The sequence below is a fragment of the Cervus canadensis genome, chromosome 32, assembly GCF_019320065.1.
Source record: "Cervus canadensis isolate Bull #8, Minnesota chromosome 32, ASM1932006v1, whole genome shotgun sequence".
In the NCBI taxonomy this organism is placed as follows: Eukaryota; Metazoa; Chordata; class Mammalia; order Artiodactyla; family Cervidae; genus Cervus; species Cervus canadensis.
Window position 1 is genome coordinate 4885735 of NC_057417.1, and position 20574 is coordinate 4906308.

Below are 20574 nucleotides of genomic sequence, written 5' to 3' on the forward strand. Positions count from 1 at the left end.
CCTGATGTCACACAGATGATGAAATCTACTGAGTGTGGTGTGATGGGGAACGATTCCCAGCCTGGGTCGGGGGGGTGGGGCTCTGGGCATGACTCCCTCTGATGCTCTTGGGTGGTCCTTCCCCAGCCCGGGGTCATTTCCTCACAGGTGTGCCCTGATCTTGCTCACCTGGAGACCTGGGGACTGTCTTTCTGGGCAGCGTCCTCCTCTTCGGAGCTCTGCCCTTCAGACTCCACACACCCTGGCATCCCACCTCCCTGCTCCCTTAACTAGAGACATTCCCCATCCCTGCACCAGGGCCTGGAAACTCCCCAACCCCGCGGTGAGCTTCGACGGTCGGGGGACTCACTTCATTCGTTTCCCATCAGAGAGGACTGTCCTTCATGCCTGATGTCCGGTGTCTTGAAAATCATTGTTCCATATATTCTGGGTGTTTTTTTGAGTAGTTTCAGATGGGAGGGTACAGTCAATCTCCATTATCCAATCTTAGCCAGAAGTTGATGCCCTATTAGGTCACATATACGAATATATTATACTATTTATGTATTGGGGGCTTCCCTAGTTGGCTCATATGGTAGAGAATCCACCTGCCATGCAGGAGACCCAGGTTTGATTCCTGGACGGGGAAGATCCCCATGGAGAAGGGAATGGCTACCCACTCCAGTATTCTTGCCTGGAGAATGCATATATTATATAGATACTAAAATAAAATTACAATGATCCCTGAACAACATAGGTTTAACTGCACATGTCCAGTTATATCTGGATTGGTTTTCAATACTAAATATTACAGCACTACACAATCTATAGTTGGTTAAATCCAAGGATATGGAATGGTGGATAACGAGGGCTGACTATAAATTATACTTGGGTTTTCAGGTGTGTTGAGAGCTGGCACCCCTAACCCCCCTACACTGTTCCAGGGTCGACCCTGTATGTATACCAGTTTGGAAGGTTTAATCAAAAAACCCCCAAATTCTCCCCATGTGTGTTCATTCCAGTCCCGTCCCTGCCCAAGATAATCATTCTGACTCCTGTGTATCTTTCCAGAAATATTTGTCATTATACAATTATCTAAACATCTGCTTGTGTGTGCCTGCTCAGTCATGTCTGACTCTGTGTCCCCATGGACTATAACCAGCCAGGTTCCTCTGTCCATGGGATTCTCCAGGCAAAGAACACTGGTGTGGCTTGCCGTGCCCTCCTCCAGGGGACCTTCCTGACCCAGGTATCGAACCCATGCCTCCTGCGTCTCCTGCGTTGCAGGCAGGCTCATTACCCACTGAGCCACCTGGGAAACCCATATATCTGCCTAAGTGGTACCCTATTGTATGCACTGTTCTATATCTTGCTTTCTTCACTTATATCTTAAAAATCTTTTCCTATCAGCAAATACAAGCCTCACCTTTCTTTCTTTTTTTTTTTTTTAATGCTGCAGAGTTCTCCATAAAATAGGTGTTTTATATTTCATTCAGCCATCCTGTACCAAAGGCCATTTGTTTTTTTTCCCTGTTACAATTAATGTGGCAGTGAGTGCATATAGGCATATGTTTTAGCACACATGTATGTGTGTGTCTGCAGGGAGATTTCCAGAAAGACTGCCAGGTCGTTGGACATCAGCCAGGACCAGTGCACTAAGCACCGAAAAGATACCTTCTGAAATTCAAAGTGAAAAAAAAAAAAACCAAAAAGACTACATTGTAAAATATAAATCTCATTTTTGAACGATACAAACTGACAAAGATGCTGAATAGAAAGCAGCTTCTTCCTGGATTTCTTTTTCTCTCTTTCCTGTGTTTGCCCTTATTATGCAGGTTTTCTAAGCACTGCTTGGAGCCACCGCCTGTGAGATTTTGGCTTCAGGGAAGGACAAGTGGCAGATTCTACCTACCTGCAGGGGGCGCCCAAGGAACGCTTGCTGACTTGCTACGTTGATTAGCTCTCTGCCGAAAGCTCTATGGCTGGACAGTACTCCTCCAGCCATCACCTAAGACAATCTCCAGGCCTTCTGTAGGCAGATGGGTTTCACGTTAATTTCACAGAGGCGGCGCTGTCCCTTCACGGCCTGTGGGAGTCAGGCAGGCATCTCAATGTGGTAGCTGCAGCAAGAGATGGAGATAAAACAGAGTCAGTGGGATGCTGGCCGGGAGGGAGGTTCCTGATGCGGTGGAGGCTAGGGCACACCACTCAGGCAGTGAGTCAGGTCTCCCGTCCCCCATACTCCAGCCTCTCCTAGTCCACCTCCCCCAGATGATTCAGAAAGTGAATGAGCTTTCCATCAGCCTGAAGGAGATTGAAAAAAAAAAGTTTTAGTGGTGGATGTGAAATCTCCCAGAGTTTGTTCACATTCATGTCCATTGAGTTGGTGATGCCATCTAACCATCTCATCTTCTGTCGTCCTCTTCTCCTTTTGCCTTCAATCTTTCCCAGCATCAGCATCTTTTCCAATGAGTCAGTTCTTTGCATCAGGTGGTCAAAGTATTGGAGCTTCAGCTTCAGCATCAATCCTTCCAATGAATATTCAATGAATGATTTCCTTTAGGATTGACTAGTTTGATCTCCTTGCAGTCCAAGGGACTCTCAAGAGTCTTCTCCAGCACCACAGTCCAAAAGCATCAATTCTTCAGTGCTCAGGCTTCTTTTATGGTCCAATTCTCACATCTGTACATGGCTACTGGAAAAACCACAGCTTTGACTATACAGATCTTTTATTAAAACTCAACAGTAACCAAAACAGAATTACCATATGACCCAGTAATTCCACTTTTAGGTATCTATTCAAGAAAATTGAAAACTTACATCCACAAAAAACTTATATAGAAATGTTCAGAGCAACACTATTCATACCAGTCAAAAAGCAGAAGCAGCCCAAATGTTCATCAATGGATGAATGGTAAACAAAACGTGATCTAGCCATTCGATGAGATCCACAAAAAGGAATGAAGTACTGACACCTGCTACATTGGGGATTAACCCTAACTGCCCATCCTTTCGGAGAAGGCAATGGCACCCCACTCCAGTACTCTTGCCTGGAAAATCCCATGGATGGAGGAGCCTGGTGGGCTGCAATCCATGGGGTGGAGAAGAGTCGGACACGACTGAGCGACTTCACTTTAACTTTTCACTTTCATGCATTGGAGAAGGCAATGGCAACCCACTCCCATGTTCTTGCCTGGAGAATCCCAGGGATGGCGGAGCCTGGTGGGCTGCCTTCTATGGGGCCGCACAGAGTCAGACACGACTGAAGTGACTTAGCAGCAGCAGCAGCAGCCCATGCTTTAGGAGGCAGGCACTGTTTAGAAGTTCCCCCAACAGTCACACGCAACGTATTTGAGTATTTTTTTTCTTTCTAAATTTTTAAAAGTTGATTCCTTGGGCCTTTCAGACTGAGTTATCACATTTTACTCTTCCTTTTTGCTGAGTTTTAGTTTAACCATGCCCAACTTTTTGAATTTACCTTTCTCATTTAATGGCATTTGAAATGCTGTCACTTCATCCATTTATCCATCTGCCCACCCGAGGCAAGAGATAAAGGCCCCCCACCCTCCCCCGGCAAACAGATGGAGTTTATTCTCTGTGGACTGATACTCCAAGAAGAAAATAACAGGACAATTGAGGGAGGAGGCTAGGCCCTGCCCAGATGGAAGATAAGAAATTACGTATTTCTCGTTCTCAAAGTCAGGAGATCTCCTCCACCACACTTGTTCAGAAAGGCTCCATGGAGGTCAAAGGGGAGTGATGCTATGCGATGCTAACTACCCATAGGCCTCTTTGGTAGAATCCATCTTAGCTGAGAGGTGCTTGCGCACACCTAGGAGGACTCTGAGATATACCAAAGATGGACTCAGGACAAGCAAATCAAAATGATTGCCCAAAGGACACCTGAAGAAATGCCCCATAAAGGTGATTCAAACTACCACGAGGGCACAACTCTCTCAGCCCACTCGCATGTCTATACACACATGCTGTATTCTTTTTCCTCCTAAAAACACTTACTTGTTTTACCACTTTCTAACTTTGCGGGAGTTCTTTTCTGCAAAGCCTAAGGGTCAGGGCCTTGTCACTGACCCGGGGTTTAGTGGGTAGGATTTGGTGCTCTCACCACCACGGCCAGACCTCAATCTCAGGCCGGGAACTGAAGCCCCGCTTCAAGCGGCGCAGGATAAGGCCACCCAAGATGGGGATGAGGTGGGGGCCACAAGCCAAAGGATGCAGGAAGACTCTGGAAGCTGGAAACGTCGAGGAATCTGATTCTCCCTGGAGCTTCCAGAAGAAACCAGCCCTCCTCACACCTTGATTTGAGCCCCTTGAGCTCAAATCTGACCTCCAGATTTTGGAATTCTGACCTCCAGAGCTATTAATAGTTTAGCCCACCTCCCTCCCCATTTCACAAAGAGGTTTGAAGGTCACCTAACCAGGAAGTGGAAAAACCAGACTCCTCATCCATATTTTCTGACATCACACTGATTATCTAGAGAAACGGTAGGATTGTCATGATAATCAGCAGGCATTCTGTCGCATTTGGAATCACGTGGATTGTTAACTAGATATTGTGATGACTTGGTAGTGTAGACAAATTGATTTTGTGTTCTGTCAGGTCACTAAATTTGTGGTGATTTGTGACAGCGGCCGTATGAAATGAACACGACTCTCACCCATGGCACAAATTCAATTTTTTTTTTTTTGAGAAAAAAATTGGTACTTAACACTGTATTAGCTTCAGGTGTGACACCTATTAATTTGATGTTTGTCTACACTGCAAAGTGGTCACAACGTCTGGTTACCATCCACATGATTCCAAATTTAACACAATGCCTTTGATGATCATAACTACCTTACCATTCCTCTAGATAATCAGTGCGACTTCAGAAAACATGGACAAGGAGTTTGGTTCTTCCACTTCCTGGTGAACTTCCAGCCTTGTTTGTGAAAGGGGTGGGGGATGGGCTAAACCACAGGCTTCTCACCCCGCTCCGTGGAGCTCTAGGAACTCACATGAAGGGCCCCCAGCTCCCGCTCCCTCCAGCCAGAGCATCTCAGGGCCCTGTGTCCTGAGCCCGCCTTCTGTGAGAGAGTTTGTTTGAAGATAACCTTCCATTTTAGACAATGTGTTTTAAAACCACTGCGCTTATGTATTCTTTTGAATTTTTAATTTTGTACTGGGGTATAGCCAATTAAGAATTTCCCAGGTGGCGCTAGTGGTAAAGAACTCACCTGCCGATGCAGGAGACATAAGAGACACAGGTTTGATCCCTGGGTCGGGAAGATGCCCTGGAGGAGGGCACGGCAACCCACTCCAGTATTCTCGTCTGGAGAATCCCATGGACAGAGGAGCCTGGCGAGTTCCAGTCCACAGCGTGGCAAAGAGTCAGACATGACTGAAGTGACTTAGCATGCACGCATAGCCAGTTAACCATGTGATAATTTTGGGTGGGCAGCAGAGCAACTCAGCTACACATACACATGTATCCACTCTCCCCCAACTCCCCTCCCATCCAGGCTGTCACATGACATTTAGCAGAGTTCGATGTGCAATACAATAGGTCCTTGTTAAAACCGCTGCATTTAAAAATTGTTTATAATAGGGAATTCCCTGGCAATCCGGTGCTTAGGATTCCATGCTTTCACTGCAAGGGTGAGGCTTCAATCCCTGGTCGGGGAACTGAGATCTCACAAACCATGTAGCATGGCCCCCCCCCCAAAAAAAAATAATCGTTTATAATAAAATGGGGGAGAAATAGAAATCCAATTTTGATGAGATGTTCTCTGAGCTCCCTCTCAGCCCCACTGTAGGCACATTTAGGGTTTTTAGCTGGCTCTCGTCCCTGCCCCCCTTGAGGGAAACAGAGGACATTACCTGAGCCATTTCTGAAGACTAGCTGTGTGCCTTTGGGTAAATAAAGGCAACTCTCAGTCTGCCCCTCTGTAAAATGAGGGCAGGAATAACGCCATGATCAAAAGGATTAACGCAATGATGTGGCGAAGTGTCGTATAATAATAACAGTAACATCAACTGTTGATCACCCACCATGCTGAGTACCTCGCTAGGCCTTTACTTGGTTCTCACAACTTCCATCCACAAGGCATGACTCCTGGCATTTCTCCAGGCTGGGAGAGGGGGCTGGGATTCCACTCGACAGAAAGGCCTCCTCAGTCAGGACAGCACTGAACGGATTCCCCTGCGTGAAAGTTTCCTGGCCACGCGGCCCCTCAACCGTTCTCACTGACTCAGCAACCGACGGTTTGTAAGCAGGTTGGAGTGGAGGCCAGGACAGTGATCTGTGGGTCCGAAAACACGATTCATTGAGATCAACCTCTCCCCTACTCTCCACCCCTGTGAGCGCAAGTTCGTGTGCCCGATGCACAGGGCGGCCAAACAAACCGAAACGCTGCAGTCTGGAGCAGAGAAGGGTTGATTGCAGGGCGAGGCAAAGAAAAAGACAGTTGGCTTAGGGCCCAAAACACTGCCAGCTCGGCTTTTGGCAAAGAGTTTTTAAAAAGTCAGGTGATGGAGGAGCTCACAGGGTATGTGCTCAGCTGGTGCACAAGTTTCTGATTGGCTGATGGTGAGGTGTCACGTGGGTTAACATAGACTCCAGGAGGCCTGGGGCTGTATGCATCTGGTCTTCACATACTTAACATCTTCCTTTTGTTGGAGGGAGGGAGGGTTTTTAGAAACTTGCATCTGAGAGGAGCTAAGGCCGAGGAGATGGAGAAGTCCTGGTCGGTTACACCCTTGCATAGATTCTTCTCTTTACAGCAGAGAAAAAATGCACTTGGGTCATATAGATACTGTGTATATTACAGACGAAGTTCTGTATCAGGATTTTGAGCTGAATTCTTCTCTTCAGGGAGCCCCACCTTGCCTAGGATAATCATGCCAGACCCCAACATGGCTGAAAGGCAGGCGGGTCAATTTCTCTGGTGACAGTTTGACTTTGTGGATTTTCGTGGGGTTCGTCCTGGAACATCTCCCCAGAGCTTTCAAGCCAGCAACCTGGAACCCAGGTGAGCAGGACTCCAAATAGATCCCAGCCTGTGGCGAGCTGTCTAGCCTCTCTGGGTTTCTCTAAGTCCCTGCCCCCGTCTTCCCCAGCAGTCCTGTAACTGGGGCCAGGTAGGAGGCTGTGGTGTGGTCCCCCACAAGGACAGCACCAGGCTACTGGCCAAGGTAAACAGGCAGGAACTGCCACCTCTGACTGATGCCTGTCAGCGTCTAAATTAGAAGCCATTGCCCCAGAGCCCCACGGGTGGGAAAATCTTCAGGACAATAAACAGGCATATAAATAATATATAGAAAGTTTATACACAGAGGCCCAAAGGCAGAAAGCCTTCAAGATAACACATATTCACGTTAAAAAAAATGCATGCTTTTCTATCCTGTAACTTCTTCTGGAAGTTATGCTCCGACATGCCCAGAAATGTATGTGGAAGGATGCTTATTGCTTTTAGGCAGAACTACTAAGGAGGGACGTCCCTGGTGGCCCTGTGGCTGGGAATCTTTGCTCCCAATGCAGGGAGCTTGGGTTTGACCCCTAGTCAAGGAACTAGATCCCATGTGCTGCAACTAAAGACTCAGTGCAGCCAAAGAAATAAATTTTTTAAAAAGGAAAGAATTACTAAGGGAAAGAGGCCAAGCTTAAAGGACTGTATTCTACAAGATTCTGTTTAGATGGCATTCTGTGGGGCTACCCAGGTGGCTCAGAGGTCAACAAACAGCCTGCAAAGCAGGAGATGGGGGTTTGATCCCTGGGTCTGGAAGATCCCCTGGAGAAGGAAATGACAACCCACTGCAGTATTCTTGCCTGGGAAATATGGACAGAGGAGCCTGGCTGGCCATGGGGCTACAAAGGGTCAGACAAGACCGAGCGCGTATTCACACACGCACTGTGGGGATAGAGGACACATCGGTGGTTGCCGAGTTAGGAGCAGAAGGAAGAGCACAACAATCTTCCTGGGCGGTGGGGACAGCTTCGCCCCGGTGGTGACCGCGGGCCTGTGTACCTCCAATAGCCTGCAGAGGACTGCGCCCAGTGAATCCCACTGTGCGGAAATGGTACCTCTGCAAACCCGACTTAAAGACACGCGGATGGCACTGCTATATTCTAAATGGATTACCAACAAGGACCTGCCGAACAGCACAGGGAACTCTACTCCATGTGATGTGGCAGCCTGCATGTGATGGGAGTTTGAGGGAACTCTGCTCCATGTGATGTGGCAGCCTGCATGTGATGGGAGTTTGAGGGAACTCTGCTCCATGTGATGTGGCAGCCTGCATGTGATGGGAGTTTGAGGGAACTCTGCTCCATGTGATGTGGCAGCCTGGATGTGACGGGAGTTTGAGGGAACTCTGCTCCATGTGATGTGGCAGCCTGCATGTGACGGGAGTCTGGGGGAGAGTGGATACGTGTGTATATAGGGCTGAGTCCCTTCACTGTCCTCCTGAAGCTATCACAGCATAGTCAACTGGCTATACTCCAATAAAAAGTAAAAAGGTTTTCTTAAAAAAAAAAAATGCAAGAGGCAAGACATTGATTGCAGCAATGTTTAGAGGAAATACCTTTAAATGCCCCATTGTAGAGAATGATCAAACAAATCATAGCACCTCCGTATAATGGAGGGATGCGCAGCTACTAAACGGTAGAAAGAGAGGTTTATGGATTGAAATGAGATGATCTCCAAGAGTTACAATTATGTGGAAAATGGTGGGTATGGTGTTTATCATCTATGTAAAAAAGATACAGATTGATATAAGCTTGTATGTGCATAGGATATCTCTAGAAAAATGCAAAGATCTTATAATTGGAGTTTATCTGAAAAAACTGAAAATAGCTGAGCGGTGAGACAATATAAACTTTACACTCTTAGATATTGCTCACATTAATTTTTATTTATTTATTTTTATTAAAGTATAGTTGACTTGCAATGTCATGTTGGTTTCAGGTGTACGGCAAAGTGATTCCGTTTTGGGTATATATATATATATATATACACACATGAAAGCGTGAATCTCTCGGTCTTGTCCGACTCTCTGGGACCACATGGACTGTAGCTCGCCAGGCTCCTCATCCATGAAATTCTCTAGCAAGAATACTAGAGTGGGTAACCATTCCCTTCTCCAGGGGATCTTCCCAACTAGGGTTTGAACCTGGGTTTCCCGAATTGCAGGCAGATTTTGTACCGTCTGAGCCACCAGGGAAGCCCATATAAATTCTTTTTTGAGATTCTTTTCCATTTTTAGGTTTTTTCCCATTATGGGTTATTACAACATACTGAATATAGTTTCCTGTGCTATACAGTAGGACCTTGTTGTTTATATATTTTATTTATAGTAGTGTATATCTGTCAATGCCAAATGCCTAATTTATCTTTCCCTCCACGTTCTTTCCCCTTTGATAGCTATAAGTTTGTTTTCTATGTCTGTGAGTCTATTTTGTAGATAATTTCATTTGTGTCATATTTTAGATTCTATATATAAGTGATATCATATAATATTTGTCTTTCTCTGACTCACTTCACTTGGTATGATCATCTCTAGGTCTATCCATGTTGCTGCAAATGGTATTATTTCATTCTTTTTAATGGCTGAGTAATACTCCATTATATATATGTATAATGTATATATATATATATATATATATATATGTTTTTAGATACGTGATCACATTAATATTATTGCCGTTAACATTTAGTGCTTTATTAATACCCTGAGTCTTTCTGGACTACTTCTTGGAGTTCTTTGATGTACAAACACTTCTGGGTAGGATGTCCCATCTCTAATGATCCTGCAAGGTAAACACTCTAGGTCCAGAGGGGCCCCAAAGCCCACACTATAAGATGGGAATCTCAAGCTTTCTTACAGGTTCGCTGTGGAAATGAAATAAACGAGTTTATGTAAAGCCCTATGTATACAGAAGTGCTTAATACATTTCTCTCTGCCTTAGTCATCTAGTACCCACTACATTTTTCAGTCCAGGTTTTAGTTGACTGGGGAGAAAATTCACATTAACCATTACACTCCACTAACAAGGACCATTGTTTTGTTTTCATTTATTTTTATTAGTTGGAGGCGAATTACTTTACAATATTGTAGTGGTTTTGCCATACATTGACATGAATCAGCCATGGATTTACATGTGTTCCCCATCCCGATTCCTCTGGGTCTTCCCAGTGCACCAGCCCTGAGCACTTGTCTCAGGCATCCAACCTGGGCTGGTGGTCTGTTTCACCCTTAACAAGGACCATTTGAGGGTTGATCGTATTGTCTTTCTCATTTCAAAAGAGAGAAGAATAGAATCAGTAAAATAGGGTTACGTGTGTGTGTGCTAAGTCGCTTCAGTCGTGTCCGACTCTCTGCAACCCCGTGGACTGCAGCCCGCCAGGCTCCTCTGTCCATGGGATTTCCCAAGCAAGAATACTGGAGAGGGTTGCCATGCCCTCCTCCAGGGGATCTTCCCGACCCGGGGATTGAACCCGCATCCCTTACATCTCCTGCATTGGCAGGCGGGTTGTTTACCACCAGCACCACCTGGGAAGCCCTCCAAAGGGAGGAGGGACCCCACAAATCAAGCACCCCTCTTGTTGAATACCTCGAGACATTATTGCCACTCCCACCAACCAAGGAGGGGAGGAAGTTTCTTGATGGAATAAAAGTATTGGTATAGATTAGAAGGTTGAATATTTTTTCTGGATAATGAAACCCTCAGTCTAGACTCCCATTCACCCATTGAGTCCTGCCTCAGGCACTGGGAGTTAACGGTGACGCCAAATAGACATGGCAGAGCCCTGCCAAGGAGCTCACAACCCCTCCGCCACCTTCCTTAGTAAGATCAGGTTTGTTGAAGTATAATTTACATACAGTAAAAATCAGCCTTTTCTGTTGCTCAGTTGTGTCTGACTCTTTGCGACCCCATGCACTACAGTGAGCTCAGGCTGTCCTTCACTGTCTCCCAGAGTCTGCTCAAACTCATGTCCACTGAATGTGATACCATCCGACCATCTCATCTTCTGTCGTCCCCTTCTCCTCCTGCCTTCCATCTTTCCCAGCATCAGGGTCTTTTTCCAGTGAGTCAGTTTTTCGCATCAGGTGGCCAAAGTACTGGAGCTCGACCCTTTTTAGTGGATGGTTCTGTGGGTTTTGACAGATAGTTGCATAACCCCCACCACCACCAAGATACAGAATGGTGTCATCATTCCCAAATTTTCTCCTTCTCCTTCTGGTCAATCTCCCTCTCACCGCCAGCCCCATCGATCTGTCTTCTGTCCATATGGGTCTACCTTTTCCAGAATGTCATGTAGATGGAATCATATAGGATGTAAGTCTAGCTGCTTCCACTGAGCTTAATCCATTTGAGATTCATTCCTGCTCTTTTGCGTGCCAAGAGTTCATTCTGTTTTACCCCTGAGTGGTATCCCATGATGTGCATGGACCACTCTGGTACCATCCTGGGGACAAAGAGAGAAGGGAAACAACTAGCCTTGACCACCTTGACCCTGAGCTGATTGGATGTACTGGAGTGGACCGCATTCTCACATAGGCAGAGTTAAGTGTGGAAAGGCAGATTTGATTCTTTACTGAAAATACACAAATGACATTTCTTACACCTCCAACTCTTGTCAATTGAAAAACTCATTCATGTTGTTGGTTGTTTTGTCTGTGTTTCGACTGGGATGCTATGACCCCAGCAGGGGGAAAGTGAGTGGCTGGGGATGGGTGCCCATGAGGGCACCACTCCCCCAGGCTTTATGACAACAGCACCGAGTCATAGAGGCCCTGCCCATCCCAAAGAGAAGCCCCTTCCCCTTCCCGTGGTGCCCTGGCCTCCCCAGGGCAGACTTTTGCCCTAGCAGGGCTGAAGGGGGAAGATGGAGTTTCTTGGAACAACTCAGACCGCCACTTACTGTGGTCCCAAGAAACCCTGTGGCATGAGCGCGCTGCCCACGGTGGCGTCCGGCCCGACAGTCCAGGAGTGCTACCAGCCCTATTACTTGCCAGGGTATCGCTACCTCAACTCTTGGAGACCCAGCCTCTTCTACAAGGTGGCCAACGCCCAGACCTGCCTGGATGAGGGGGCCACCTGCCGCAGCGCCGTGCGACCTCCCACCATCCTGCCAGCCGTCCGCTCCGCCCTCTTCTGTCGCTACAGCCCCCAGGACTGGGACCAGTCTAACCGGCTGCAGTTACGTGGGGCCGAGGCCTCACGGCTCTGGGCCGGCCGGATGACGGGCGACTCCATGCGGCTTATGCAGGACAAGGATCAGCTGACGCGCCAGATGCAGGAGGGGACCTGCCGGAACCTGGGCCAGAGGCTGTCGGACATCGGCTTCTGGAAGTCGGAGCTGAACTACGAGTTGGAGAGGCTTCTGAATGAGAACCACAGCTTGGATGCCATTAAGAGGCGGCTGGAATGCGCAGCCGAGGAGCTGAGATGTCCATTGCAGGTGAGCATGGGGCAGGGAGGGGGTCCTGGGGGTGCCTGGGATGTCAGCCCGGCAGTACAGTCCCACACCCCCGCCTTGAGTGAAGGTCAAGGTGACAGGCATCTTGCAGCTCAGTTTGAGCTGCATCATCAGCCATCAGTTCAGTTCAGTCTCTCAGTCATGTCCAACTCTTTGTGACCCCATGGACTGCAGCACGCCAGGCCTCCCTGTCCATCACCAACTCCCGGAGTTTACTCAAACTCATGTCCATTGAGTCGGTGATGCCATCCAGCCATCTCATCCTCTGTCATCCCCTTCTCCTCCTGCCCTCAATTTTTCCCAGCATCAGGGTCTTTTCAGATAAGTCAGCCCTTCGCATCAGGTGGCCAAAATATGGGAGTTTCAGCTTCAGTATCAGTCCTTTCAATGAACATTCAGGACTGATTTCCCTTAGGATGCACTGGTTGGATCTCCTCGCTGTCCAAGGGACTCTCAAGAGTCTTCTCCAACACCACAGTTCAAATGCGTCAATTCTTCAGTGCTCAGCTTTCTTTATAGTCCACTCTCACATCCATCATGACCACTGGAAAAACCATAGCTTTGACTAGACGGACCTTTGTTGGCAAAGTAATGTCTCTGCTTTTTAATAAGCTGTCTAAGTTGGTCATAGCTTTTCTTCCAAGGATACAAGTGTTTAATTTCATGGCTGCAGTCACCATCTGCAGTGATTTTGGAGCCCAAGAAAATAAAGTCTCTAACTGTTTCCCCATCTATTTGCCATGAAGTGATGGGACCAGATGCCATGATCTTAGTTTTCCAAATGTTGAGTTGTAAGCCAACTTTTTCATTCTCCTCTTTCACTTTCATCAAGAGGCTCTTCAGTTCTTCGCTTTCTGTCATAAGTGTGGTGTCATCTGCATATCTGAGGTTATTGATATTTCTCCAGGCAATGTTGATTCCAGTTTGTGCTTTGTCCAGTCCAGCATTTCTCATGATGTGCTCTGCATATAAGTTAAATAAGCAGGGTGACAATATACAGCTTTGACGTACTCCTTTCCCGATTTGGAACCAGTCTGTTGTTCCATGTCCAGTTCTAACTGTCACTTCCTGACCTGCATACAGATTTCTCAGGAGGCAGGTCAGGTGGTCTGGTATTTCCTTATCTTTAAGAATTTTCCACAGTTTGTTGTGATCCACACAGTCAAAGGCTTTGGCATAGTCAATAAAGCAGAAATAGATGTTTTTCTGGAACTCTCTTGCTTTTTTGATGATCCAGTGGATGTTGGCAATTTGATCTCTGGTTCCTCTTCTAAATACAGCCTTTTCTAAATCCAGTTTGAACATCTGGAAGTTCACAGTTCACATACTGTTGAAGCCTGGCTTGGAGAATTTTGAGCATTACTTTACTAGCGTGTGAGATGAGTGCAATTGTGCGGTAGTTTGAGCATTCTTTGGCATTGCCTTTCTTTGGGATTAGAATGAAAACTGACCTTTTCCAGTCCTGTGGCCACTGCTGAATTTTCCAAATTTGCTGACATATTGAGTACTGCACTTTCACAGCATCATCTTTTAGGATTTGAAATAGCTCAACTGGAATTCCATCACCTCTACTAGCTTTGTTCGTAGTGATGTTTCCTAAGGCCCACTTGACTTTGCATTCCAGGATGTCTGGCTCTAGGTGAGTGATCATACCACCGTGATTATCTGGGTCATGAAGATCTTTTTTGTATCGTTCTTCTGTGTATTCTTGCCACCTCTTCTTAATATCTTCTGCTTCTGTTAGGTCCATACAATTTCTGTCCTTTATTGTGCCCATCTTTGCATGAAATGTTCCCCTGGTATCTCTAATTTTCTTGAAGAGATCTCTAGTCTTTCCCATTCTATTGTTTTCCTCTATTTCTTTGCATTGATCCCTGAGGAAGGCTTTCTTATCTTTCCTTGCTATTCTTTGGAACTCTGCATTCAAATGAGTATCTTCCGTTTTCTCCTTTGCTTTTTGCTTCTCTTCTTTTCACAGCTATTTGTAAGGCCTCCTCAGACAGCCATTTTGCCTTTTTGCATTTCTTTTTCTTGGGGATGGTCTTGATCCCTGCCTCCTGTACAATGTCACGAACCTCCGTCCATAGTTCATCAGGCACTCTATCAGATCTAATCCCTTGAATCTATTTCTCACTTCCACTGTATAATCTTAAGTGATTTGATTTAGGTCACACTTGAATGGTCTAGTGGTTTTCCCTACTTTCTTCAATTTAAGTCTGAATTTGGCAAGAAGGAGTTCATGATTGGAGCAATAGTCAGCTCCTGGTCTTGTTTTTGCTGACTGTATAGAGCTTCTCCATCTTTGGCTGCAAAGAATTTAATAAATATGATTTTGGTACTGATCATCTGGTGATGTCCATGTGTAGAGTCTTCTCTTGTGCTGTTAGAAGAGGGTGTTTGCTATGACCAGTGCATTCTCTTGGCAAAACTCTATTGCCTTTGCCCTGCTTAATTCTGTACTCCAAGGCCAAATTTGCCTATTATTTCAGGTATTTTTTGACTTCCTATTTTTGCATTCCAGTCCCCTATAATGAAAAGGACATTTTTTGGGGGTGTTAGTTCTAGAAGGTCTTGTAGGTCTTCCTAGATCCATTCAACTTCAGCTTCTTCAGCATTACTGGTTGGGGCATAGACTTGGATTACTCTGATATTGAATGGTTTGCCTTGGAAACAAACAGAGATCATTCTGTCATTTTTGAGATGGCACCCAAGTACTGCATTTCAGACTCTTTTGTTGACTATGATAGCTACTCCATTCCTTCTAAGGGATTAATGGTCATCTGAGTTAAATTCACCCATTCCAGTCCATTTTAGTTCGCTGGTTTTAGTCCTCTGATTCCTATCATTGTCTACAGTCAGCTTTAAGGTAAATATTTATATATATGTTTATATATGTGTGTGTGTGTGTGTGTCTGTGTGCTCCCACTTAGTCGCTCAGTCGTGTCCAACTCTTTGTGACGCCATGGACTATAGCCCAGAGGACGCCATGGCTCCTCTGCCCATGGGATTCTCTAGGCAAGAATACTGGAGTTGGTAGCCATTCCCATCTCCAGGGGATCTTCCCAACCCAGGGATCGAACCCAGGTCTCCCACACTGCAGGCGGATTCTTTACTGTCTGAGCCATGAGGGAAGCCATGAATACTGGAGCGGGAAGGCAATCCCTTCTCCAGGGAATCTTTCTGACCCAGGAATTGAACCGGGGTCTTCTGCATTGCAGGCGGATTCTTTACCACTAAGCTATGGGGGAAGTCCGTTTATACATATACATATATACACAATATATAGTTGTGTATATATATATTATGTATGCATACATATATTATGTACATATATGCATATTATATACATATAAGTTATATATAACTTAGTCAGTTGACAATAATCCCAGTGCAATCAGGGTTCCTCAGACTGAATGGAATTTCCTTTCTCCTGAGGTTGCATCAGAATCACAGGTGCTTCATAAAGACATCACAAGCACACATGTGCGTATATGTACGTGATGGTTTTTAGAAGATGTGTTTCGATTAACTGTTTTATTTTTCTCCATACCCCTTAAGACCCTGCTAACCTACTAGACAGCTTGTGTTTTTACTTATTTACTGTTTTGCTTCGTGCACTAGAATCCAGGCTCCTCGAGGGCAGGGATTTCCGTCTGCTTTTTCAGCAAGGACTGCTGTTCAGCTGTGAGGGAACAGTATGTCTATGAAAAGTGAAATGAAAGTGTTATGTCCCACTCTTTGCAACCCCATGGACTGCAGCACGCCAGGCTTCCCTGTCCTTCACCATCTCCTGGAGTTTAGCCCATTTGCCAGAACTCTATAGGCTCCCTGGCTGCAGAGGAGTCTAGGTAACTGAGAATTTGTCACTGGGTCCCGGCCTGGACATTGGGTGGAGGGACTGGCATTATCTGCCTTGGGCTGTGGAAGATTATCGTGACCACATAAGACAGTGTCCTGCTGCCTCCTGGAGCACGTGGGGGCGCAGACATCCTGCCTGCTGACCTCCTGCATCTGCGTCTGCTCCGTGTCAGGCATGGGGACACCTGTAGGGGGGGCCCTGCCTCCAGATCCCTTGGAGATGGAACAGGTTCTGACCACTATGGGGTGTTGGGGGTCCCAGCTGTTTCCCTATACCCCCAGGTTGCCCACCTGGAAGGACAGTGAGCAAGGACCACTGCTCAGAGATACAGGGCAGCATCCAAAATCCAGTGCTCCGCCCACTGCCTCCAACCCACCTCACTCGCCGAGCCTGTTTGGAAAGCCCAGCCCTGCCTTATCATGTACGGCCCCCTGTGATAGCCATACGGGGGCACAGGGACCAGAGACATCTCACTTTTATGCACTTGTTTGCACTCCAAGCTGACCACCTTGGTCCAGGTGCCTCTCAGTGGACAGTGATGACAGCCTCCTTCTTGGCCTCCTGACTTCTGCTCCCTTCAACCCATTTTCCAGACAGTAGCCAGAGGGATGGTTTTAAACATTAAACTAGATTTCTGTACCTGCCTGCTAAAATCCCCTCAGATGGTTTCCTAATGCACCCTAGGGGTTAACATCTGAGTTTCTTGTCACAGACCCAGTGCTTCCTGTCTGCTGCGCCTCCTACCCCAGGGCCTTTGCACTAGCCGTTCCTGCTTCCGGGCACAGTATCCCCATTCATTTCTGCTGCTTCTCATGGTTCAGGTCATGGTCTGCCACCTCCTTAGAGAAGTCTTCCCTGACCACCCGGCAGGTCCTTTCCCAGCCACTCACAGTCCCTTATTTTCATCCCAGCCCACATCACAGAAACGACTGAGTTCCTTTCTGTGTTCAAGTGTGTTTGTGTCCTTGCTCTTCTGTTCAAACTCCACATGAGCAAAGGCTGTCTGTTTAGTTCACTGCAGTGTCCCCAGTACCTTGGTGGATTGTGACGCAGAGAGGAGGGGGCAGTCACTTATCCTGGAATCAAGGATGCTTTTGCATCCTGGTGCCAGATGTCCTGCCGTGCTCCCTGCCCCCTTCTCCCTCCCGTGCTCTTTGTGACGTTACAAGCCCATGGCCCGTGACCATTCTTTCTCAGTCTGCTGCAGCAGCATCTGCTGAGCATCTGCTCCCTGACTTCTATTCCATTCTGCTCATGTCCCCATGACGGTCGTAAGGGCCATGTGGCAGGGCTGCCTGGGTCTCACTTGGCCTCAGCCACTTTCCAAAGCTCTCCCCCCATTCAGAGATCTCCAAAGAGGGGTTTTCAGATATACATACTCATAGGTGATACTTATGGACAGTATTTTAAGTGCTTTATACTTGTTGAGCTGACTTAACGATCATGACCTACTTGAGGTGTGCACTAATTTTGCATCCGTGTACCATCTCAGCATCCCACAGCCCGCCTCCTTCTGTATCCCCCATCCCCCTTCTCCTTCAGCATCTGGCAGCCCCCACTGATGGAGAAGGGGAGGCAGAAGCCCAGCCAAACACACAGTAATGGGGATCCACAAAACACCCAGGCTTCCCAGGAATGAAACAGATCATGGCAAAGGAATAAGCGAGTCACTTCGGCTCAGGGTCTACAAACAGCTGCAGTGAGAACACACGATTTCTCATCACTCCCTACAGGTGGCCCTGGAGTGTCTGTACCAGCGAGAGAAAAGGATCGGGATTGATTTGGTCCATGACAACGTGGAGAAAAATCTTATCCAGGTAAGGTGCCCCCTGGGTCTGGCCAGCCCCCTAAGGGAAGTGGAAGATCAACTGGTCAGAGAGGTTTCTGAGCTGCCTGTCAAGAGTAGAAGCCACATGTGTCTCCCCGCCCCCCCCACCCTGCACGCCATGCAAAGTTAGGACTCAGAAGGTGTGGCGGGGGTTAAGTTGCAATTTAGAAATAGTGAGAGATGAGGTCATTTGACCCCCAGTCTTTTCATCTCCACAATGGGCATTATAATAGTGTGTGCCGTGGTGTCACTTCAGTCGTGTCCAACTCTTTGGGACCCGGTAGCCCGCCAGGCTCCTCTGTCCATGGAATTCTCCAGGCAAGAATACTGGAGAGGGTTGCCATGCCCTCCTCCAGGGGATCTTCCCGACCCAGGGATCAAACCTGAGTCTCTTGCATCTCCTACACTGGCAGGTGGGTTCTTTGCCACTAGTGCCACCTATCGTGGGAGTAATACCAATAAACAGCGGCAGTAACAGCCAGTGTTTATGGAGCACCTATTACATGTCACACACGGTCACATATCACTTCCTATGCGTTATTTAATTCAATGATAAGAAGTTCTATGCATGAGCCCGTGACACATAGTAGGTGCTGCATTTTCTTTTACTCTGGAGGATATAAAAGAAAGGACAGGAGGGACACAGAATGTACAGCTTCCACAATCAACTGTCTGTTGCCTGACCAGGGGATCATGCGGGTTGAGGCTGGAAATGGACCCCCACCCTGACATTTCACCTCATGGGATGGAGGGTGGGCAGTGAGAGGTGAGGGGTGGGGCGCTGACCTGGGAGACAGGATGCTGAGTTTCTGAGCTCTTTCTGACTTCTTTCATTGCAGGAGGTAGATATGATAAAATGTTGCCAAGAACAGATGAGAAAACTAGCTCAAAGGATTGATATCCAGATGCGGTAAGAGCTGTTTTCTCTTCCTCCTCTTGGAGTTTGTTTTGGGTGTCCCAGGTTTCTAGGGGGCAAGATGGATGGGGCCCCCACCTCCAGGTGGTTCTTTTGATCAGTGGTGTGCTGGTAAGAGTGTAACAACTAGCTTTCCCCAGGGAAAGAAAGAAATCCTGATTTGTCATGCTTGTCAATTTCAGGGATGTAAATACTACCACCACCGCTGATCTCAGTCTACCTATAGGATGCTACTGATTGATTTTCATGAGTCAGCACATCATTGGTGGTTCTTGTTGGCAGTGAGTGCCTTGGCAAAAGAAATTAGGCTCCCTGAGGGTCCTCTTACCCTGTGGCTTCCCTGTGTGAGTCATGAACTTTGGGATACATCCAAGAGTGGGTGGCATTGGGCATCAAGGTGAGGGGCCTGGGAATCTTCAGAAGGGAGCTGGTGGATGCCTTGAGCCATCATTCCTTTGAGTCTTCAAAGGAATCAACTTTTTGTTCTTGGGAGATTATGTACCTGGTATCATGGCAAGCCAGGAACCACCGCCACCACCACCCCCCATAATTGAAGGGGAGGCTTGAGTCTTACAGGACTGGAGACTCATAGCTGAGCCCTTGGCACTCAGATGGCCCGGAGGTAGCAGCCTGGCTCTTGAGCTGGGCCCTTGCAGGACAGGCTGTTTTACTGGCTTCTCCATTCCTCATTTGGATGGGCTGGCAACCTTGCCAGGGCTGCCCCTTCCTGCTGTGTAGGGCAAGTGGGCAGCCTGCGTGGGATGCTAAGGGGTCTGGGAGCCTGCACTTAGGCTCTGGGGGCTCGGTGCCCTGGTCTGCTGTATCCCCAGAAACAGCAGTCACCCCCACATGATACACACAGCAGCTCTCTGACCCCACTGAGGCTGTAAAAAAGGGGGGCAGGGTTGGAGAGGATTATCCAGGATAAAACGTCATCCAGGGCAATGTTGAAAAGCTACCTGCAGATCTAAGGGTGCAGTCAGGGGCAGAGGAATTGGGAAGACTAGGGGAGACCTCAGAGGTGGAGAAACATCAAAATGAGATGCAAATACAGCAGTGACCGAGGCGGCAGTTGAATGGATGAAAGGAGAGTTGAATTCCATATTCTGTCCTGATTTGTGGCAGTTCACCTACTGCTTGGACTAAATTTGCCTAATATTTGTCTATAAATTAACTTTTTATAAAGCCTTCAATACTTGTACTTAGAACAGGAAAGTTTTAACAGAGAGGATGCTTTGGGCAGGCATATGTCTTTATTGCATTTTCTTACCTTTATGGTTGTTGTTGTTAAGTCACTACATTGTATCTGACTCTTTTGCCAACCCATGGACTGTAGCCCACCAGGCTCCTCTGTCCATGGGATTTCCCAGGTAAGAATATTGGAGTGGGTTGCCGTTTTCTTCTCCAGGGGATCTTCCTGACCCAGTGATCAAACTGGAGTCTCTTACTCTCTTGCATTGGCAGGCAGGGAAGCCCCGCCCTTATGTTTATGATCACTTTTTTTTTTTTTTT

The 20574-nt window shown here is 47.1% G+C and overlaps 1 protein-coding gene across 1 annotated transcript in view; it reads left to right on the forward strand.

Annotated features, from left to right (window-relative positions):
* Positions 1-11786: 11786 nt before the first annotated feature.
* Positions 11787-20574, forward strand: part of TEKT5 (tektin 5) — a 46938-nt gene continuing 38150 nt past the window's right edge. Inside the window, exons 1-3 of the mRNA XM_043455855.1 lie at positions 11787-12441; positions 18052-18135; positions 18986-19056. Of these exons, the coding sequence (XP_043311790.1) occupies positions 11866-12441; positions 18052-18135; positions 18986-19056 (731 nt within the window). The 5' untranslated portion in view covers positions 11787-11865. The remainder of the gene's footprint in view (positions 12442-18051; positions 18136-18985; positions 19057-20574) is intronic.